At 39.4% G+C, this 23,977-nt stretch overlaps 2 protein-coding genes across 2 annotated transcripts in view; one reads left to right on the plus strand and one right to left on the minus strand.

Annotated features, from left to right (window-relative positions):
* LOC306977870 (vasoactive intestinal polypeptide receptor 2-like) overlaps positions 1 to 6,304 on the minus strand; it is a gene marked incomplete at its 3' end in the record, with an annotated part of 29,135 nt that extends 22,831 nt beyond the window's left edge. The window contains exon 1 of the mRNA XM_079576309.1: positions 6,251 to 6,304. Within this exon, the coding sequence (XP_079432435.1) occupies positions 6,251 to 6,298 (48 nt within the window). The 5' untranslated portion in view covers positions 6,299 to 6,304. The remainder of the gene's footprint in view (positions 1 to 6,250) is intronic.
* Positions 6,305 to 12,971: 6,667 nt separating this feature from the next.
* On the plus strand, positions 12,972 to 23,688 carry LOC306977713 (uncharacterized protein). The gene is made up of 4 exons (XM_079576141.1): positions 12,972 to 13,009; positions 19,750 to 19,795; positions 20,024 to 20,073; positions 22,456 to 23,688. The coding sequence occupies exons 3-4, from the start codon at positions 20,071 to 20,073 to the stop codon at positions 23,554 to 23,556; spliced, it is 1,104 nt and encodes a 367-aa protein (XP_079432267.1). The 5' UTR covers positions 12,972 to 13,009; positions 19,750 to 19,795; positions 20,024 to 20,070; the 3' UTR covers positions 23,557 to 23,688.
* The last annotated feature ends 289 nt before the right edge of the window (positions 23,689 to 23,977 follow it).

Below are 23,977 nucleotides of genomic sequence, written 5' to 3' on the forward strand. Positions count from 1 at the left end.
TAAACATCTGAGTCTGCGGCCCCACTTCCCATCATGCCTCGGGGCTGGCACGTTACCGCGGCGACGCACGCACACAGGCGTAAACAGAGCGGGAGCTGTTTACGTTCCAGGCAAACGAACCCCGTGTCGGTTTCAGCGGCCGAAGTATTTACATCTATGGTAGAGAGCGAGTATTCAGAGTCCGTGTCGTGGCCTGAGCTCCCCCGTGTACGGCAACACGACGGGGACAAAAACGCCACCTACTGGTCGGATTATGAGGTTTTGAACATGAACCAAACGCATAGTGGAGTAAAAGTCCTCGGTACAAATGCTCACGTCTGCTCCAAACCTGGTAAACAAAAGCACAGCCGAGGCTTTGTGCTCAGACGCTCATGTGATGTAGAGGGACGTTTTCCCACAATGCATTTTTCTCACGTTGGTCCAACACGATTCTTAAACTACACTGTAAAAACGAATCTGTAAATTTTACGGTAAAAAAAAACTGGCAGCTGTGGTTGCCATTTTTTTTTACTGTAAAAGATACAGGATCCTTGTTATTCAGTTTACAGTTAACCTCTTACCACCCGCCTGAACCAAATGCATTCTGTCCTCTTTGGCTGTTGTATAGGTCTGTGTAACACCTCATTTGAAAGCTAAGACCCACAAAACTGATCTTTTTCCTCCAGTTGTTGCGATGTTGTGTCACCTTTTGTATGTTTTTTTTTTTTTTTTTTTTTTTTTTCATTTTTGTGACATTTTGGTGAATTTTTGTCACTTTTTGTTGAATTTGTGTCATTTTTTGGTTAAATTTTTGTCAAATTTTTATTGAATTTTAGTTGAATTTTAGTTGAATTTTAGTTGAATTTTTGATGAATTTTTGTTGAATTTTTGTTGAATTTTTGTTGAATTTTTGTTGAATTTTTGTTGAATTTTTGTCACATTTTTGTCACATTTTTGTCACATTTTTGTCACATTTTTGTCGATTTTTTGGTTGAATTTTTGTCACATTTTTGTTGAATTTTTGTCATTTTTTGGTTAAATTTTTGTCACATTTTTGTTGAATTTTAGTTGAATTTTAGTTGAATTTTTGTCACATTTTTGTTGAATTTTTGTCATTTTTTTGTTGAATTTTTGTCATTTTTTGGTTAAATTTTTTGTCACATTTTTGTTGAATTTTTGTCACATTTTTGTTGCGTTTACATGCTTGTTTTCTTCTCATTTTTTGTGGCTGTTTTGGTGTTTTTTTCAAAGAAGCTTTTTGATTAGGGTAAAGCCAAACTGGAGAAAATGGGATCCGTTCAGGTGGGAGTTAAGAGGTTAAGCGCTGTCTCTTTTGTTTTTATTACAGTTTACTGCTGTCAATTTAACACCCATTTCTTGTGCAATTTATGGTAAAAACTTTTAAAACACATAAAAATCTGTATCTACTTTCGACTTCCTAACCTGATTTAATGAGTTTGGACTTTTACCATCAAGGCGAAATTTCAATTTCTACAGATTCTTCCACTAATAAATGAAGCTGGGATAAAAGGTTTAGGTACTACCAGTATCAGGGGAAAATGAAAGTATCGAAAGCAGGTGCTGGAAAAATATATATTTCTTTAGATCCAAGTTTTGAAGCTTTTTTGTCTTTTTTTTTAATCAATTTTTTGTCATTTTTTTGTCACATTTTTTGTCTTTTTTAATCATTTTTTTTTGTCATTTTTGTCACATTTTAGTCACATTTTTTTGTCTTTTTTTTAATCCATTTTTTGTCTTTTTTTTGGTCAATTTTCTGTCACATTTTTGTCAGTTTTCTCACTTTTTTGTCACATTTCCATCATTGTTTTCGTCTCAGTTCTGTCGCTATTTTCATAGCTTTTTTCCAGAAGCTTTTGGACTGGGGTAAAATGGACTGGAGAAAATGTGCTCGGTTCAGGTGGGAGTTAAGGGGTTAAAGAAGCGTTTTTTCAGCTCAAATATTTATTTGTTTTTTTCCACATTTTTTCCTCTTTTTTGCTCATTTTCATGACTAATATTTTCACTGTTTCCCCTATTTTTTCTTTATTTTGTCCCATTTTTTAAACCCAATTTCTAATAAATAATAATAATAATACATTTTATTTATATTGCACTTTACATTTCAACGAAACCTCAAAGTGCTAAATTTCTCCCAATTTCCTTCAAATTATTCCCCATTTTTCACACATTTCTTGGCATTGGAGATGAACCCGATATTTGCAGATGTTCCACACATTTTTGAGCCCTGCTAATAAACAGCTTATTTTAAACTAAACAACAAATCCAAAATCCCCTTTGAAAAAGTCAGATTTTGTCATAAAAAACATACAGACAATGTTGGGCCTTTATTTTTATATGAAAACAAAAAAAAAATTATTATAATCTACAGCAGAAGTTTCAAATTGATATCTCTACATTTAAGAAGTTATTCACCGTAAATGTAGCAGATTAACCTCTTAACTCCCGCCTGAACCAAGAGGATCTTTTTCCTCACGTCATCAGATTTTTTTTTCCATCATTTTTTTGTTGGTATTCAACTCATTTTTGTAACTTTTTTGTCATTTTTTCGTCCATTTTTTGGTCACATTTTTGTCACATTTTTGTCACATTTTTTGTCATTTTTTCGACCATTTTTTTGTCAATTTCTTGTGACATTTTTGTGACTTTTTTGCCACTTTTTATTAACAATTTTTCATCACTTTTTCGTCACTTTTTTGTCACATTTTTGTAATTTTTGTGTCAAATTTTTGTCAAATTTTTGACATTTTTTTGTCAATTTTTTATCAATTTTTCGTCAATTTTTTGTCACTTTTTTGTCACTTTTTTCTCACAATTTTGTCACATTTCCATCATTGTTTTCGTCTCAGTTTTGTTGCTATTTTCTCACCTTTTTTCCAGAAGCTTTTGGATTGGGGTAAAGCCAAACTGGAGAAAATGTGCTCGGTTCAGGTGGGAGTTAAGGGTCATTTTCCTTTCATTTAACGCTAGTTGAAAATATGAGTGACGATGAAAACACGACTGTTAAACATCATTATTCAAGTACTTGCTATAAGAATAAAACGGGGCTTTGGTCGTGGGTGGGAATATGGGATTAAGTCCAAAAATAAATCGTTTTAATCTGTGAAATCTGGGCCGACGGTGGACACGCACAGGACGGGTGTTTGTTACTCAGTCGCCTCCTGACATTTTTATCCGTTTAGTGCATTCTCAGACGGAGAAGTGTTTCTAAAAGGAGAGGCAGGAGTGAGTGTGTAGGAGGAGGATGTTTCACAGACCTTTGTGTTTGGACAGAGCTGGACGGCGGTTTGTGAAGTGAGAGGGATTAGAAACAGCGGACGCGAAAGCCTCACGTTTGTCATTTAGAAATGTAGAGTCTGTTACTGAGCGTGTGAAGAGGAGGGAGGGGATTATGAGGAGGCAAATGCACTGACATCATTATGGACAGTGTGGGGGTAAAGTATTACAAAAGTAACAGAGGAATGTTACTTTACATACCAAAGCAAGTTGAACTAGAAATGCAATGGCTGCACCATTGTGATTGACTGCGGAACTGCGGGAAGCGAATGCAGAAATTGCATAAACTGTTCAAATTGCATAAATTGGTTAATTTGCATAATCTAATTTGCATAAACTGGTAAAATGCATAAAATGTCATGTTGCATAAACTGTATTCACCTTATTCCGCCCCGCCCACTTTTGCCACTTTTTGCGTTGTCTCGGTGCCTCGTTTTCCAGACACTTCCGGTCGAGCGCGAAGTCCATTCATTTAAACGGAGAATGAGGGAAAAATCAAGTCGATTGATTTGTGTAAAATGGCCAATGTTCATTTGCACCGACATGTCGACACTGCACCGTTTCTCAGAACACCCGAAAACGGCTTTGTTTTCGTGTAGTGACTGATTTTATGTGGACTTCTCCAGCCCCATGTTAACACATAGGAGAAAAGGGGTGGGCACTATTCATGGCGGCGCCCACACGAGCCTCCGGAATAAGGTGAATAAACTGCATAAAGTGGTAAAATGCATGAATGGGTTAATTTGCATAAATTATGTAAATTGCATAAACTCTTTAAAATTAATAAATCCTAAATGGCATAAACTCTTTAAAATGCATAAACTGCTTAAATTCCATAAAGTGGTTACTTTGCATAAATTGTTAATATTGCATAAACTTTTATATTCCATAAACTGGTCAAACTGTTGAAATGGCCTCAGTGCTTGATTGGCAGAAGCACAAATGGCTGAAAGGCCTGGATTCCCCCCATACACACCAATGCAAGAATTTCAAACTCTCGTATAAAAAAACAGGAAAACTGCCTAAGCTGAACATGCACAAAGTGCAGAAATTGCATAAAATGCAGAAAAAAGTGCAGAAAAGCCTGGATTTGCGGCAGCCCCATTATAAGTCAATGGGAAAAATCTCCGACATTTTGGCCGATTGCGGAAAAACCGTAAGTTGCAGAAGTCCCAAAAGTAACAGCACCTTCTCCTCAACATGCGGAACATTTTGATGCATAACTTGCATAAATTGCACAAAGCATGAAAGTGCTGAAAGCTGGAGAAAATCTGGAAAAATGTGCTATAATAAGCATAAAGTAACGAGAAACAATGGTTGACTGCGGAAGGATTCTGCAGTCAACCAATAAAGCTCGGTTTCGCCCGGGGGTGAGGCTAAGGTAAAGTGAGAGGCCAGACCGGTGGCCCAGGAGCCAGTGGCCCTTCTGTGCTCTTCCAGAACGGACACATGGCCAGTCCGCCCCTGCACCAGTGCACGCAGACACTGGAGGAAAGGAGGGTGAAGTGTCTTGCCCAAGGACACAATGACAGTGCACCTGCGGGATTCGAAAAGCCGACCCTCCGCTCTACTTTCCGCGCCACCACCGCCTCGGACGATTTCCCCTCACAGTCATAAACCCCAGGGCCTAAAGTGAGTTCTGCTGAGACATTATCAAGGAACTGACAGTGTTTTAGTTCTTTAACATTACATTTGTGTAATAATATTCTTCAGTATCATCTTGAAGGCCAGAGATTCTAGGACAGAGGTCAGTCAAAAGAAAACATGAGGGAACGGGGGAAAAGTGAATGAAAAGGAAATCGCTGAAATTATGACTGTTTTCAGTTTATATTTTGCCAAAAGTAACTCGGCTAAATTTTTGAAACAGTAACATGTAATACAAACATATGACCAGTGTGAGGTAGTAACTGAATACTTGTACTGCAAAAAGTGGATTCTAGGCAAGTAAAAAATGTCTTACTTTAAGAAATAAGTTCTTATTTTTTCCCTAAAAAGTAATAATGTTTTGCCGAGCAAGTTTTCTTGAGAAAGAAAAACTTTTTGAATCTTATTCAGCTTTAGACAAAGAATATTTTTCTTATTTTAAGAAGCATACATTTCCCTCTACTAAAAACATGTGCAATAGGTGAATCCTCCAGCCAGGTGAGTCTGTTTCCACATCATGGAACCATATTTATTAAGAACATTTTGCTCAAAAATGTGTTTAATTTAGAACATTTTACTTAAATCAAGCAACATTTAAGTAAAATACCCACAATTATTCACTAAACAAGAATGTTTTCTTTAAATTATTCCATTTTCTGAGGACATTTTGCTTAATTCTAGTCATTTATTTGCTTCAATTTTGTGTTTCTTTCTTGTTTTATGATGAGAATAATGCTGACCCCATTGGCAGAATTTTTTCCTTCAAACAAAACAAAACGTCTTATTTTAAGATTTTTTTCCTTATAAGGGTACTTTTTGCAGTGTAGTAACTGAGTACTTGTACAGCATTCAGAATACAGTTACTTTCCTCAAATCAAAGGAACACGTTGCACATTAATAATACAGAGAAGATCGAAACGAGCAGGGAAATGTTCACTCTGTAATGAGTCACTTTTTCCTCCAAAACACAGATAAATATTTAAAACCCGTTTCTCCTCGATTCATTCAAACACGTCATGTGATTCTGCTGCATTTGCAAAGCTCAGAAAAAAGTAAATACAATATTACATTTCGAAGCTGTGAGGGAGAAAACTCGTCTTCAAAGTGCACATTCCTCCCATTAAAGTGCAATATTTTAAACAGATTTGACCAAAAAATAGCAACAAAACAAGGATGAAAATGTGATGAAAACAACAAAAAAAGCTACGAAAAAGCTACAAAAAATGACAGAAAGATGCGATCACTTTTGTAGGTCTTAGCTTTCAAATGAGGCATTACGCTGTCGCTCTCCAGTCGAGATGCTTTTAGATTTGGGTAAAGAGAAGTGACTGACCGTGCGCGTGAGGCCGAGGCAGAGCGCGAGCAGCAGCGGAGTCCTCATCCTGCAGCATCGGAGCCGCACCAGACACGAGTGAAGAGAGTCCGGGAGAACCACGAGGGCGACGAGGAGGAGGAGGAGGAGGAGGAGGAGGAGGAGGAGGAGGAGGAGGGTCCAGAGAGAGAGGAGGAGGAGACAGACACGAGTGAAGAGAGTCCGGGAGAACCACGAGGGCGAGGAGGAGGAGGAGGAGGAGGAGGAGGAGGAGGGGGAGGAGGAGGAGGAGGAGGAGGAGGAGGAGACAGACACGAGTGAAGAGAGTCCGGGAGAACCACGAGGGCGAGGAGGAGGAGGAGGAGGAGGAGGAGGAGGAGGAGGAGGAGGAGGAGGAGGAGGAGGAGGAGGAGACAGACACGAGTGAAGAGAGTCCGGGAGAACCACGAGGGCGAGGAGGAGGAGGAGGAGGAGGAGGAGGAGGAGGAGGAGGAGGGTCCAGAGAGAGAGAGGAGGAGACAGACACGAGTGAAGAGAGTCCAGGAGAACCACGAGGGCGAGGAGGAGGAGGAGGAGGAGGGGGAAGTGGGAGGAGGAGGGTCCAGAGGGAGAGGAGGAGGAGGGGGAGGAGGAGGGGGAGGAGGGTCCAGAGAGAGAGGAGGAGGAGACAGACACGAGTGAAGAGAGTCCGGGAGAACCACGAGGGCGAGGAGGAGGAGGAGGAGGAGGAGGAGGAGGAGGAGGAGGAGGAGGAGGAGGGTCCAGAGAGAGAGGAGGAGGAGGGGGAGGGTCCAGAGAGAGAGGGCAGAAAGAAGAGAGAGTCCACAAGAACAACGAGGGAGGGTCCAGAGAGAGAGAGAGAGGAGGAGACAGAGGAGAGAGAATGGAAAGAAGAGAGAGAGAAGGAAGGGTCCAGAGAGAGGGGAGAGAGAGAAGGGAGGACATACAGGGAGAGGGGGAGAGAGAGAGGAAAGAAAGAAGAGAGAGAGAAGAGAGAGAAGGGAGGAGATACAGGAGAGAGAGGACAGAAAGAAGAGAGAGAGAAGAGAGAGAAGGGAGGAGATACAGGAGAGAGAGGAAAGAAGAGAGAGAAGGAAGGGTCCAGAGAGAGGGGAGAGGAGACAGAGGAGAGAGAGGAAAGAAGAGAGAGAAGGAAGAGACAGAGAAATAGAGGGACAAATTGTGTTTTTACATTTTTTATAGATAATTTCATATCATAACTAATTGCCTACCGTCATTACTGTGTATCATCATTGTAGTTTTACACATCTGATCAGGACTTTTACCACAAGAACAAAAAAGGACTTGTTATGATTAGTCCCAAGAAGTCACAGGAATATGATCAATAGAGACCCTAACCCGAAACCTAAGTCCTAACCCTAACCCTAACCCTAACCCTAACCTTAATCCTAACCCTAACCTTAATCCTAACCCTAACCCCTAACCTTACACTACAAAAAGTAAATATCAAGCATTGGCTTAAATGACTTGAATTAAGGAAATGTATCTTGTTTTGAGCGGTTTTCACTCATTTAGACACTTTTCCTGATCAGACCAAGTTTACTTTTGCTTGTTTGAGGACATTTCAGACCAGTTCTAGGGTAAATCTCGCTTGAAATTAAAAAAAAAAGTATAACTGCCAATGAGATAAGACCAATTTTTTTTACCCCATTGGAGAAGAAAATGTATACAAAAAACGTATACAGCTCAAAGTATACAGCTCAAAGTATACAGCTCAAAGTATACAGCTCAAAGTATACAGCTCAAAGTATGCAGCTCAAAGTATGCAGCTCAAAGTATACAGCTCAAAGTATGCAGCTCAAAGTATGCAGCTCAAAGTATGCAGCTCAAAGTATACAGCTCAAAGTATACAGCTCAAAGTATACAGCTCAAAGTATACAGCTCAAAGTATACAGCTCAAAGTATACAGCTCAAAGTATACAGCGCAACGTATACAGCTCAAAGTATGCAGCTCAAAGTATACAGCTCAAAGTATACAGCTCAAAGTATGCAGCTCAAAGTATACAGCTCAAAGTATACAGCTCAAAGTATACAGCTCAAAGTATACAGCTCAAAGTATACAGCTCAAAGTATACAGCTCAAAGTATACAGTTCAAAGTATACAGCTCAAAGTATACAGCTCAAAGTATACAGCTCAAAGTATACAGCTCAAAGTATACAGCTCAAAGTATACAGCTCAAAGTATGCAGTTCAAAGTATACAGTTCAAAGTATACAGCTCAAAGTATACAGTTCAAAGTATACAGCTCAAAGTATACAGTTCAAAGTATACAGCTCAAAGTATACAGCTCAAAGTATGCAGCTCAAAGTATGCAGCTCAAAGTATACAGTTCAAAGTATACAGCTCAAAGTATACAGCTCAAAGTATACAGCTCAAAGTATACAGCTCAGAGTATGCAGTTCAAAGTATACAGCTCAAAGTATACAGTTCAAAGTATACAGCTCAAAGTATACAGCTCAAAGCATACAGCTCAAAGTATACAGTTCAAAGTATACAGCTCAAAGTATACAGCTCAAAGTATACAGTTCAAAGTATACAGCTCAAAGTATACAGTTCAAAGTATACAGTTCAAAGTATACAGCTCAAAGTATGCAGCTCAAAGTATACAGTTCAAAGTATACAGCTCAAAGTATACAGTTCAAAGTATACAGCTCAGAGTATACAGTTCAAAGTATACAGCTCAAAGTATACAGCTCAAAGTATACAGCTCAAAGTATACAGTTCAAAGTATACAGTTCAAAGTATACAGCTCAAAGTATACAGTTCAAAGTATACAGCTCAAAGTATACAGTTCAAAGTATACAGTTCAAAGTATACAGCTCAAAGTATACAGTTCAAAGTATACAGCTCAAAGCATACAGCTCAAAGTATACAGTTCAAAGTATACAGCTCAAAGTATACAGTTCAAAGTATACAGTTCAAAGTATACAGCTCAAAGTATGCAGCTCAAAGTATACAGTTCAAAGTATACAGCTCAAAGTATACAGTTCAAAGTATACAGCTCAAAGTATACAGTTCAAAGTATACAGCTCAAAGTATACAGTTCAAAGTATACAGTTCAAAGTATACAGCTCAAAGTATGCAGTTCAAAGTATACAGCTCAAAGTATACAGTTCAAAGTATACAGTTCAAAGTATACAGCTCAAAGTATGCAGCTCAAAGTATACAGTTCAAAGTATACAGCTCAAAGTATACAGTTCAAAGTATACAGTTCAAAGTATACAGTTCAAAGTATACAGTTCAAAGTATACAGCTCAAAGTATGCAGCTCAAAGTATACAGTTCAAAGTATACAGCTCAAAGTATACAGCTCAAAGTATACAGTTCAAAGTATACAGTTCAAAGTATACAGCTCAAAGTATGCAGTTCAAAGTATACAGCTCAAAGTATACAGTTCAAAGTATACAGTTCAAAGTATACAGCTCAAAGTATGCAGCTCAAAGTATACAGCTCAAAGTATACAGTTCAAAGTATACAGCTCAAAGTATACAGCTCAAAGTATACAGCTCAAAGTATACAGCTCAAAGTATACAGTTCAAAGTATACAGCTCAAAGTATGCAGCTCAAAGCATACAGTTCAAAGTATACAGTTCAAAGTATACAGCTCAAAGCATACAGCTCAAAGTATACAGTTCAAAGTATACAGCTCAAAGTATACAGCTCAAAGTATACAGCTCAAAGTATACAGTTCAAAGTATACAGCTCAAAGCATACAGCTCAAAGTATACAGTTCAAAGTATACAGCTCAAAGTATACAGCTCAAAGTATACAGCTCAAAGTATACAGTTCAAAGTATACAGCTCAAAGTATACAGCTCAAAGTATACAGCTCAAAGCATACAGCTCAAAGTATACAGTTCAAAGTATACAGCTCAAAGTATACAGCTCAAAGTATACAGCTCAAAGCATACAGCTCAAAGTATACAGTTCAAAGTATACAGCTCAAAGTATGCAGCTCAAAGTATACAGTTCAAAGTATACAGCTCAAAGTATGCAGCTCAAAGTATACAGCTCAAAGTATGCAGCTCAAAGCATACAGCTCAAAGTATACAGTTCAAAGTATACAGTTCAAAGTATACAGCTCAAAGTATACAGTTCAAAGTATACAGCTCAAAGCATACAGCTCAAAGTATACAGCTCAAAGTATACAGCTCAAAGTATACAGCTCAAAGTATACAGCTCAGAGTATACAGCTCAAAGTATACAGCTCAAAGTATACAGTTCAAAGTATACAGCTCAAAGTATACAGCTCAAAGTATACAGCTCAAAGTATACAGCTCAGAGTATACAGCTCAAAGTATACAGCTCAAAGCATACAGCTCAAAGTATACAGCTCAAAGTATACAGCTCAAAGTATACAGCTCAAAGTATACAGCTCAGAGTATACAGCTCAAAGTATACAGCTCAAAGTATACAGCTCAAAGTATACAGCTCAGAGTATACAGCTCAAAGTATACAGCTCAAAGTATACAGTTCAAAGTATACAGCTCAAAGTATACAGCTCAAAGTATACAGCTCAAAGTATACAGCTCAGAGTATACAGCTCAAAGTATACAGCTCAAAGTATACAGTTCAAAGTATACAGCTCAAAGTATACAGTTCAAAGTATACAGCTCAAAGCATACAGCTCAAAGCATACAGTTCAAAGTATACAGCTCAAAGTATACAGTTCAAAGTATACAGCTCAAAGTATGCAGCTCAAAGCATACAGCTCAAAGCATACAGTTCAAAGTATACAGTTCAAAGTATACAGCTCAAAGTATACAGTTCAAAGTATACAGCTCAAAGTATACAGCTCAAAGTATACAGTTCAAAGTATACAGCTCAAAGTATACAGCTCAAAGTATACAGCTCAAAGTATACAGCTCAAAGTATGCAGCTCAAAGTATGCAGCTCAAAGTATACAGCTCAAAGTATACAGCTCAAAGTATGCAGCTCAAAGTATGCAGCTCAAAGTATACAGTTCAAAGTATACAGCTCAAAGTATACAGCTCAAAGTATGCAGCTCAAAGTATGCAGCTCAAAGTATACAGCTCAAAGTATACAGCTCAAAGTATACAGCTCAAAGTATACAGCTCAAAGTATACAGTTCAAAGTATACAGCTCAAAGTATACAGTTCAAAGTATACAGCTCAAAGTATACAGCTCAAAGTATACAGTTCAAAGTATACAGCTCAAAGTATACAGCTCAAAGTATACAGCTCAAAGTATACAGCTCAAAGTATACAGCTCAAAGTATACAGCTCAAAGTATACAGTTCAAAGTATACAGCTCAAAGTATACAGTTCAAAGTATACAGCTCAAAGTATACAGCTCTAAGAATACAGTTCAACGTATACAGTTCAGCTGCTTTTATTTTGGAGGCTGACAAAGTTTAATAAAGATAAAACTTTATTGATCTGACAATGGAGAAACTTCCTCATTACATTCAGATCTGAAGAAAACAGAGATCAGGGTTTGCAAAAGGAAGAGGAAATGTGTCTTTTATACAATGACGACCAAAAACAAGATTTACAGTCACAGTGCAAGTGTTTGATAAAGTGACGCTGGTACAGAGATTATTGCACACGTTACTTGACAGGCTTGTTCAGTCTGACAGCAGTGGGGATAAAGAACCTGCCACTGAAAGAGCTGCTCAGCTCCTCTACAGTTCCGTGCAGTGGGTTGGCTAACACCCTCCTGTCCCCCACCTCCTCCACAGAGTCCAGGGGGTCCAGGACGGAAACATTGGATTTGTTTTTCCAGCAAATTGTGACTTTTTTCTGCCAGATTTTTTTTTTTTTTTCCTCTCACAAATTTACGCTCCCTTTAACCTCTTAACTCCCGCCTGAACCGAGAGCATTTTCTCCAGGTCAGCTTTACCCAAATCCTGTAGGCCAGTGTAACGCCTCATTTGAAAGCTAAGACCTACAAAACTCAGCTAAACGGATCTTTTTCCTCACGTCATCAGATTTTTTTTCCATCATTTTTTGGGTTGGTTCAACTAATTTTTGTAACTTTTTTGTAATTTTTTTTTTTGTCAAATAGTAAATTTTTTGTCACTTTTTGTAAATCTTTTGTCCTTTTTTTGTCCATTTTTTGTCACATTTTGGTAATTTTTTTGCCACTTTTTCATCATTTTTTCGTCATTTTTTTTGTAAATTTTTTGTCCTTTTTTCGTCATTTTTTTGTCCTTTTTTGTCACATTTTTGTCATTTTTTTTTGCCACTTTTTCATAATTTTTTCATATTTTTTTCATCATTTTTTTGTAAATTTTTTGTCCGTTTTTCGTCATTTTTTGTCACATTTTGGTCATTTTTTTGCCACTTTTTCATAATTTTTTCATAATTTTTTCGTCATTTTTTTGTAAATGTTTTGTCCGTTTTTTGTCCGTTTTTTGTCAATGTTTTCTCACTTTTTTCTCACATTTCCATCATTGTTTTCGTCTCAGTTTTGTCGCTATTTTCTCACCTTTTTTCCAGAAGCTTTTGGATTGGGCTAAAACCAAACTGGAGAAAATGTGCTCGGTTCAGGTGGGAGTTAAACGGTTAAACATCTTTTATTTTCCGTCACTAGATGGCCCTAATGCGCCGCCGTAGTCAGGCTACTCCGTTAAACAGTGGACAGTCATCATCCAATCAGAGACGTGCTATGTTTCACTCGTGACTTGTGATTGGTGGATGCACTAATTATCCTACGAAACCGGAAGTTAAAGTTGTAGCTCGCGGTGGTGCTCCGTGCAGCTACTGGAGTCTGTTTTCAACAAACACTGGATTAAAGGAGATTATTTCTTTCCTTTATTTGATCTAAAGGAGACTTGTGCGTCACGGGTGAGTTTAAAGCTCGTTATTTAAAGAGTTTAATTGACTCGTGGCGATGTCTGTCCTGATTCTGTGGCTCCTTTTGTTTAAGACTCTCCACATTCGGGTCCAAACCTGTGACTGAAGTGTAGAAAGTTGTGGAGATAAAAGTGACCGTGTGGCTCATTGTTGTGAACGTGAGGCGCCTTCAGCAGAAACAACACGAGCCTCACTCCTGTTTCCTTCTGTTGTTCCACAGGACACACTTTACTTCAGACGAGGAGCACGGGACACACAGGCAGCACAATGGTAAGGACTTTATTATCACTGCTGGACACGAGCGCTTTCACAGCAGTCATGTCTTATAGAGATTTTAGTCTAGTTTTAGTCGACTAAAATTGCATGTCAATTTAGTCGACTTTGCATTTCTAATAGTCATTATAATCACATTTAATCTTGTTCCTCGACTTCATGGAGCTGCTCCACATGAATAAAGCACAGAGCTGTTCAATTGGCAGTGAGTATTAAAGAGGGGGTATTCTGCTTTTTCAGTCACACAGCACCAGTCTATATCACACTACAATGATGACAAACCTTCTGTTGGTCTGTAAATGCAGTAAATTAGAATAACTGCCTTGTATAAAATTGCTCTTTCAAAATGGCTGTAGTGAATGTCTTGAAATAGGCCTCTGTCTCTTTAACCCCTTAACTCCCACCTGAACCGAGCACATTTTCTCCAGTTTGGCTTTACCCCAATCCAAAAGCTTCTGGAAAAAAGCTGTGAAAACAATGATGGAAATGTGACAAAAAAGTGAGAAAACTTTTAGGGACGGACATTGCAAATTAGCCTTGGCTATAAATGTTGTAGTGTGGTACATGTTTATTGTTCACACATGTCCCTATCAAATAAATAAATAAAAATAAAAACATTGGCAAAAAAGTGACGAAAAATTTATGAAAAAGTGTCAATAATGTCACAAGAAATTGACAAAAAATGGACGAAAAAAATTACAAAAATGTGTTAAAAATTACAAAAAATTGACAAAAAAATGACAAAAAAGTTACAAAAATGAGGAATAAAAAAAATGATGGAAAAAAAATCTGATGATCTGATGACGTGAGTAAAAAAAGATCCTCTCGGTTCAGGCGGGAGTTACGAGGTTAAGAACCTCTGACTCTTTCCGACACGCCCCCTCCACACGCTGTCTGTGGCATCAGTGGGGAGGGGGTTCTGCTGAGGAGCAGTGGTTGGTTACTCGGCTGGTGACGAAAGCTCGGAGGCGTCTCCAGGAGGTGGGGGCGTTCCTAGGAGGACTCAGGCAAAGCTATCCCTAAAATGGCCGCCATCAGAGTTTTTACAGATTACTCAGAAATACGTGAATGTGCCAAGGCAACACTTCAGCCATGTTTTTAATGAGGGAGTGACAGAATAACATGATGTAAAGCTTGAAAACGTCCATTTTGCATAATACCAACCCTTTAATATAGAGACTGCAGTTACACGTATGACCTGAGGTGTCAGTAGTGAGTATAAAAATGACCAACTTGCATCTAGTCCAGGGGTCGACAATCTTTAGTTTGTGCCAGACACTCATGACAAAAGGCGTTGAACATAGACGACAACAGATATTGAGTCAGACCGATCCAACAGCAGAGACTTTAGTTCTTCTTTAGTTTGTAGGTGCGGGAGTAAATCTGCAGTGGCTCCAGGCTGCATGTTTAACCTCTTAACTCCCGCCTGAACCGAGAGCATTTTCTCCAGTTCAGCTTTACCCAAATCCTGTAGGCCAGTGTAACGCCTCATTTGAAAGCTAAGACCTACAAAACTAAATTGATCTTTTCACTCACATCATCAGATTTTTTTTCATCACTTTTTTTGTTGGGCAGTCGTCTCCTTTTTGTCAAATTTTCGTGACTTTTTTGTCACTTTTTCGTCAAATTATTTGCATTTTTTTGTCAAAATTCGTATCACTTTTTGGTCAACTTTTTGTCACTTTTTCGTCCATTTTTTCCTCAATTTTTCGTCAAATTTTTCTCACTTTTTTGCATTTTTTTTGTCCATTTTTGTCAATTTTTGTGTCACTTTTTCGTCAAATTATTTAAATTTTTTTGTCAGATTCTTGTCACTTTTTCGTCCATTTTTTCTCACTTTTTTCACATTTTCATCAATGTTTTCGTCTCAGTTTTGTTGCTATTTTCACAGCTTTTTTCCAGAAGCTTTTGGATTGGTGTAAAGCTGTAGAAAATGTGCTCGGTTCAGGTGGGAGTTAAGGGGTTAAGTGAAGTTAAACTTTAAAGTTAAGTGTCAGTCAATGTATCAAATACACACTGTTAGAGAACAATTGCCTAAATATCCCTTTAAACCCGATAAGCCGTTTACAGGAAGTCGGTCTAAATCTAAATAGCAGTTTATTTAAAAAATCAAGATTATTTCACACCTCGACAAGAAATCTCGTGGTAATTCATCCCCACTCTGTTTGTTTTGACAGGGAGACGCCGACCCCAAAGGCAAAGGCATTTGTAGAAAGAACCGGCATCGCTGTGAGCAGTGTGGGAAGTCATTCAGCCTCAAAAAAACACTAACGCAGCATCGGAAACGCCACGCTTGGAAAAAAGTGCTCTCCTGCCCCACCTGTGACAAGACGTTCACCACAAAGCATCGCCTCACCGTCCACATCCGAGTCCACACCGGAGAGAGGCCGTTTAAGTGTGACCAGTGTGGGTCGGCGTTTAAACGGAGGCATGCGTTAAAACTACACTCAGTCGTTCACACAGGGAAACAAGACTTCGGCTGTGATGAGTGTGGGAGAAGTTTCAGGCGATCGTCAAATTTAGTAGCTCATAAACGCATTCACACAGGAGACAGGAAGCATCAGTGTGACCAGTGTGGAATGGACTTTCTGCATATAGCTGTGTTAAAACGACACAAACTCACGCACAGTAAAATAAGCTTTCCTTGTGATGAGTGTGGGAAAAGCTTCGCGAGAAAAGACGGCTTAGACTGTCACAAACGGCTGCACGTGGGGCAGGACGTTTACTGCTGTGAAACATGTGGGAAAGTCTGTCCCACCCTGAGTATATTAGGAATACACGAAGCCACTCACTCGACTGAACTACGCTACGGCTGTGGCCAGTGTGGGAGAAGTTTCAAGTGGGAAGGTTCCCTCAAACACCATGTGCGAGTCGTCCATGAAAATAAGAGATACCCGTGTGAGCAGTGTGACAAGTCTTTTACTGGCAAGAGTCGTCTGAAAGATCATCAGAACCTTCACACAGGGACAGTGTTCTCCTGTGACCAGTGTGGGAAAGAGTATTCTAATAAGAGCTGCTTGAAGCTTCACCAGCGCGTCCACACTGGAGAGAAGCCCTACACCTGTGACGTCTGTGGAAAGTCTTTCGCTCTGTCGGGTTATTTGAGAAACCACCGTCTGGTTCACACGGGAGAGAAGAAACACGTGTGTGACGTGTGCGGGAAAGCTTTCGCGCGACCGGGAAATTTGAAAGAACATAAACGAACTCATGTGGAGAAGCCTCATGGATGTGGTCAGTGCAGAAGAGCCTTCGCTCGTCCCGAGGAGCTGAAAACTCCCCTTCAGACTCACTCAAACATGCCCAAGATGATTCAGATCCAGGTCCCGCTGACACTACTGGAAATCCGGCTTCAGTGAGACCAAAGTGAGGCTTGAAAAGAACCACAGACTGTCCCTTTTTCCCTTTGTGTTTGTGTGACTGTTTGGGCTTTTACAAGGAGATGGTGATAGACTGTGGAGGGAGCTGTGCAGGAGGAAGAGGAAGGACGAGGTGGAGCTGACCAGTGCAGGACACCACGCTCTGAGACGGGGACAAGCCCAGGAGGCGGTGCACCGTTTCAGATGATCAGAGGAGACAGAGGGCAGCTACAGTTTCTCCATCCTCCAAGGTCATGCGGGTGGAGTGGCTGAAGGACAACGAGATCATGGACCCGGCCGAGGACAGGAACTTCTACATCACCGTGGACACAACCTGATCATCAAGCAGGCGCCACACGGCCAACTACACCTGTGTGGCCTAGAACATCGTGGCCAAGCGCAAGAGCTCCACCGCCGTGATCATCGTCTACGGATTTCCCATCAACCAGTGCTCCTCCTGTGACCAAAACAGTGAAGATGGCGGCCGCGACACAACCATCTTTCACCAAAAAAAAAAAAAAAAAAAAAAGAGTGGTGCCACTGAATGGGTGCTGCTGCCGGATGCTCTCTCATCGAATGCAATTTCTCCATCTGTGAGATCAATAAAGTACCATCTTATCTTATCTTATTATTTCAGGTCTCAGATGTAAAAGTGTAGCGGTCAGAGTCAGATGAACAACATTTTAGGTCATCGACAAAATAGTTGTGAGCAGCTTAATGTCCATAGATAAACATTAGCCAGAAGAATATGACACAGTCCACTACATTAGAGGCGGGCCGATATTTGGGGATTTTACAATATCGGTTATCGGCCGATCTAGCGCCGAAAAAAGCCAATATTTCCAGGACCAAAAATGATAGAGATGTCATTGCATAAGAAAGAGCAAAGTCAGGGCTTTAAAACAAGTCCCCCACACAACTCCCCAGGCCTCAGGGAACAGAGAAACATTTAGTGTCACTAAACCTCCGTCAATATGGACAATGTGGACAATGTGGACAATGTGGACGTGCTGCAGGTCGTTTTGAAGGGCAGGATCTGGAGAATTCAATCCCTGAGTTAGTTTCAACCTCCACTATTGTGTTTTTGTTCGCTGCGCCAAATGCAGAAGCTAACAACAATATGCTAATGCTAAAGCTAACGACAACAAATCAAAGCTGAGACAGAAACTTATGATTGAATCCCCTAAAGTAATTGAATAAAATCAGCCATTGCTGGAGCAGCCGAGTCTTTGTGTTTACAGGATTATAGACCAAACATCTGGGAAAATCATGAAAAAATATCGGCCTCAGAAAAACCCAGATCAGTCGACTCCTAAACAAAACCTCTGCATAACACACGTCCAACTCCCGTGTCTCGTTCAGGTAAGAAAAGGAAGTGAAAAGACTTTAGTCGATCCATAACAGATGAATCTGAGTTTAAATCACATGATTTAGTTTAAAATACATTAACACAAAACAAACTGTGTGTGTACATACTGTATATATTGACATTTATGTTATAAACTCTAGATAGAGGCTTATTTCTCTTGTGTTTGACACTTGATGTTGTTTATTATAAATGTTTGTTTCTCGTGGAAGTTTGTAAACTGGTTTAGGCATAAAACGTTTTCAGCCTAAACCATTTCGGTCGTTTGTCCACGAATAATTGGAAATGTTTGTTTAATGTTTAAAGGAATGAGGAGTGACCGAATAAACTACTACGACTAAGACTACTTTCATGACTACTACTACTTGTTACATGACTACTACTTGTTACATGACTACTACTACTTGTTACATGACTACTACTACTTGTTACATGACTAGTACTACTTGTTTACATGACTACTACTTGTTACATGACTACTACTTGTTACATGACTACTACTTGTTACATGACTACTACTACTTGTTACATGACTAGTACTACTTGTTACATGACTAGTACTACTTGTTACATGACTAGTACTACTTGTTACATGACTACTACTACTTGTTACATGACTAGTACTACTTGTTACATGACTACTACGACTACTTACATGACTACTACTACTTGTTACATGACTAGTACTACTTGTTACATGACTACTACGACTACTTACATGACTACTACTACTTGTTACATGACTACTACTACTTGTTACATGACTAGTACTACTTGTTTACATGACTACTACTTGTTACATGACTACTACTTGTTACATGACTACTACTTGTTACATGACTACTACTACTTGTTACATGACTAGTACTACTTGTTACATGACTAGTACTACTTGTTACATGACTAGTACTACTTGTTACATGACTACTACGACTACTTACATGACTACTACTACTTGTTACATGACTACTACTACTTGTTACATGACTACTACTACTTGTTACATGACTAGTACTACTTGTTACATGACTAGTACTACTTGTTACATGTCTAGTACATTATATTGTTCAAATACTTCAATGATTAAGCTTCAACTTTTTGATGAATGTGGATAAAACATAAAAACGAGCCAGTCTTTCACTGAATATTATTTAACCACGAGCTGATTATGATGCACAAACTTGTGACAAATATTTTTTTCTTTATTAGATCAAGAAGAAAATACATGTTTACAACGACAACACAAAAAACACAACAAATAAACAATGAAAACCAAATAAATAAATAAATACATACCATTAATGAAACGTTTCCCGTATATTGACAGTTTTGATGATAGTTTTTAAAAATAGATCAGATTCTTTATGAAGAACTAGAAAGGATGGTTTATAGTTACTAAATGTATTATGAATGTGAAATTTGATGAAAAAATAATAAAAGGTTAAAGAGGAATATTTGATCAGGGTCCATATTGGTTTGTAACAAATACTGTTTTACATCTTACTTTTCTGTGGTGCCGTTTCTGGCCTCACTGAGCAAAAACTACAGCTGATCTGGATGCGCGATGCCGCCCCAGTCCGACAGATGGCGCAGCATCGAACCTTCATCACCCGGAAGTTAAAGTTGTTGCTAACGGTGATGCTCCGTGCAGCTGCAGACAGTTTATCAACAAACACTGGATTAAAGGTGATTATTTTGTCTTTATTCAAACCAGAGGAGGCTTGTGCGTCACGGGTGAGTTTAAAGCTCGTTTTTAAAGAGTTTAATTGACTCGTGGCGATGTCTGTTCTGATTCTGTGGCTCCTTTTGTTTAAGACTCTCCACATTCGGGTCCAAACCTGTGACTGAAGTGTAGAAAGTTGTGGAGATAAAAGTGACCGTGTGGCTCATTGTTGTGAACGTGAGGCGCCTTCAGCAGAAACAACACGAGCCTCACTCCTGTTTCCTTCTGTTGTTCCACAGGACACACTTTACTTCAGACGAGGACCACGGGACACACAGGCAGGACAATGGTAAGGACTTTATTATCACCTCAGTCATGTCTTATAGAGATCACAGGAGGACTCAGATAAGCTGATAGTCAAAGAAAATCCGCCTGTTTTCAAAGCTTCCATGTTCCGGATCAACCCAGGCTCTTACAGGCTAGTTTGGAAATGGCATGAGTGTTTGCTTTCAAAACTACATGAACAGGGCTACACAGCTTTTTAACTTTAAAGGGATGTTTCAGGATTTTTGACATAGGGTCTCATTTCCTAGTTATCCAGAGTGTTGCTGATTTCTGGAGATATATTTTTTTGTAATTCATGCAGTTCTTATATTTGAAGAGTTTCGTGGCGCTAGGCTAGTGCTAGGCTAGTGCATGTCTATGGTATCAGCTAGCCTGCATTAAAACCAGTGTGACCCGCTCCACAGAGCACCTGAGGCAAACCACTTATAACACCAGACCAGGGGCGGACTGGGACTGAAAAATGGCCCTGGACTCTGACCAGCCTGACCCAAATAAGCGTAAATGCGACACTTCCACAAAGACATATTTTTACCCCTTAACTCCCGCCTTAACCCCTTAACTCCCGCCTGAACTGAGCACATTTTCTCCAGTTTGGCTTTACCCCAATCCAAAAGCTTCTGGAAAAAAGGTGGGAAAATAGCGACAGAACTGAGACGAAAACAATGATGGAAATGTGACAAAAAAGTAAAAAAAATTGGCAAAAAATTGACGAAAAAATGACAAAAATGTGACAAAAAATTACCAAAAAATTGACCAAAAAATTTGAAGAAAAAATGTCAAAAATGTGACAAAAATGTGACAAAAAATTGATAAAAATGACAAAAATGTGAGAAAATGTGTCTAAAAAAATGGCACTTTGGCTTTTTTGTTGTGTTTTCATCTCTTTGGTCACGTTTTGTTGTGTTTTCGTCACGTTTTTTTTTTGGGTCACACTTTTGTTTTGTTTTCATCCTCATTTTCGGCGCTATTTCAATGCTTTTCTTTTAAGTTTTTAGATTTGGGTAAAGCTCGGTTAAGGAGAAAACTGAGAGGCCAGACCGGTGTTCCTAGAGCCAGTGGCCCTTCTGTGCTCTTCCAGAATGGACACGTGGCCAGTCCGCCCCTGCACCAGACTGACCATATAAATGTCTGTGAATATAACTGACCTGCATCACATGAATGATCGCATTTTGAGGGACTATTTTCTAGCAGATCACTCCACCGCCGCGTAGCTTATACAACCACGAAGCTGATGCTGCTCAACTATAAGGTATTTTAAATGATTCTATGGACACAGACGTTTACATGGTTAGTCTGGTGTTATAAGTGATTTGCACGGCCCTGACACTGACGCACAGGAGGCTTTAAACATTAACCAGATATCGGTTCTTAGTTAGACTGACGTTGAATCGTAGCTTCAACAGCGGAGACTTCAGTTTGTAATGAAAGAGAAATTAACGAGGTCCAGTCTGCAGGTTTAAACTCTTAACACCCGCCTGAACCAAGAGCATTTTATCCAGCTCTACCCACATCCTGTAGGCCAGTGTAACACCTCATTTGACCGCTAAGACTTGCATCTCATTTTCGTCACATTTTCATCGCTCTTTGTCACATTTTTGTTACATTTTCACTTTTTAGTCAAAATGTTGGCAATTTTTTTTCACTTTTTTCACCCACTTTTTTGTCAAATTTTTGTCACTTTTTTTTAAAACTTTTTTAAAACTTTTTTTTCTCTTTTTTTTTGTCAAATTTTTGGCACTTTTTTTAAAAACTTTTTTAAAACTTTTTTTTCTCTTTTTTGTCACATTTTTGTCACGTTTTTGTACATTTTTCGTCACTTTTTAGTCCAATTTTTATTCACTTTTTCCCTCCTTTTTTCCCTCTTTTTTTGTCAAATTTTTGACACTTTTTTTTCTTTTTTGTCAATTTATTTTTCACTTTTCTCACTTTTTTGTCAAAATGTTGTCACTTTTTTTTGTAACTTTTTAAAACTTTTTTTTCTTTTTTGTCACATTTTTGTAACTTTTTGTCTCGTTTTTCTACATTTTTCGTCACTTTTTAGTCAGAATTTTTTCACTTTTTTCCCAATTTTTTCTCACTTTTTTTGGTCACATTTTCATCCTTGTTTCCGTCTCAGTTTTGTTGATATTTACACTCTTTTTCCAGAAGCTTTTGGATTGGGGTAAAGCCAAACTGGAGAAAATATGCTCTGTTCAGGTGGAGGTTAAGGGATTAAACACTGAGGCGCGAATGAACTTGAAAACTTCTGAAACTGATCTTACTTTTTTAAGTGCCAGTTAAGTACACACGGTCAGAGGACGAATATCCCTTAAGCTTTGTCTGCTTATAACTAAAGCCTGTAAAAAAAAACTTAATCTGAACTCATCTCTTCTGTTTGTCTTGACAGGAAGACGCTGACGCCGCCCCCAAAGATAAAGACACATGTGGAGAGAAACGGCACCGCTGTGAGCAGTGTGGGAAGTCCTTCAAAAACAGAATAACACTAACTCTGCACCACAGACTCCACACCGGGAAAAACCTGCTCTCCTGCCCCTTCTGTGACAAGAAGTTCATCACAAAACAGCAGCTCACTCTCCACATCAGAGTCCACACCGAAGAGAGGCCGTTTAAATGTGACCAGTGCGGGTCGTCGTTCAAACAGAAGAATGCGCTAACACAGCACTCGGTCGTTCACACGGGAAAGCGAGACTTCAGCTGCGACGAGTGCGGGAAAAGTTTTGGACAATTATCAAATTTACGAGGTCATCAACTCACGCACACGGGAGAAAAGAAGCATCGCTGTGAGCAGTGCGGGAAGGCCTTTCTGAGTCAGGCTGTGTTAAAGCGACACAAGCTGACTCACAGTAAAAGGAGCTTCCCGTGTGATGAGTGTGGGAAATGCTTCACTAGAACTGACAGTTTAGAACGTCACAAGCGGATGCACATCGGGCAGGACGTTTACTGCTGTGAAACATGTGGGAAAGTCTGTCCCACGCTGAGTCTTTTAGAAACACACGAAGCCTCTCACTCGACAGAACGACATCACGTCTGTGGCCAGTGTGGGAAAACATTCAAGTGGAAAGGTTCTCTCAAGACACATGAGCGAGAAGCCCATGAGAACAAAAGGTTCCAGTGTGAGCAGTGTGACAAGTCTTTCACCTGTAAGAAGTATCTGAAAACTCATCAGAACCTTCACACGGGGACAGTGTTCTCCTGTGATGAGTGCGGGAAGGAGTATTTTGATAAGAAGAGCCTGAAGCTTCACCGGCGCGTCCACACTGGAGAGAAGCCCTTCACCTGTGACCTCTGTGGGACGTCCTTCTCTCAGTCCGGACATTTGAAAAATCACCGCCTGGTTCACACGGGAGAGAAGCAGCACCTCTGTGACGAGTGCGGGAAAGCGTTTAGTCGATTGGGGACTTTGAAACTACATAAACAAACTCATGTGGAGAAGCCTCACGGATGTGGTGAGTTTTTAGCTCCGAACTCGCCTTCAAACTCAACATGAGACCGAGAAATGGTGAAAATCATGCCCAAGATTATTGTGCGGGACCAGTTTGGGAGGGGCTTAGAATGAACAAGGTGCAACGCTCTGAAACACCAGCGATATCAGAACCGAACGGCCAAACCAAAGCTGGAGACCCGGGTCATATAAACAGTAAAGAAGTATTTCATTTAACCCCTTAACTCCCGCCTGAACCGAGCACATTTTCTCCAGTTTGGCTTTACCCCAATTCCAAAAGCTTCTGGAAAAAAGGTGGGAAAATAGCAACAAAACTGAGACGAAAACAATGATGGAAATGTGACAAAAAAGTGATGAAAAATGGATGAAAAATTGGCAAAAATGTCACAAGAAAATGACAAAAAATTGACGAAAAAATGACAAAAATGTGACCAAAAATGGATGAATTTTTTTTCAAAATGTGACA

Source organism: Gobius niger (genome assembly GCF_951799975.1).
Source record: "Gobius niger genome assembly, chromosome: 18".
NCBI classification, from domain to species: Eukaryota; Metazoa; Chordata; class Actinopteri; order Gobiiformes; family Gobiidae; genus Gobius; species Gobius niger.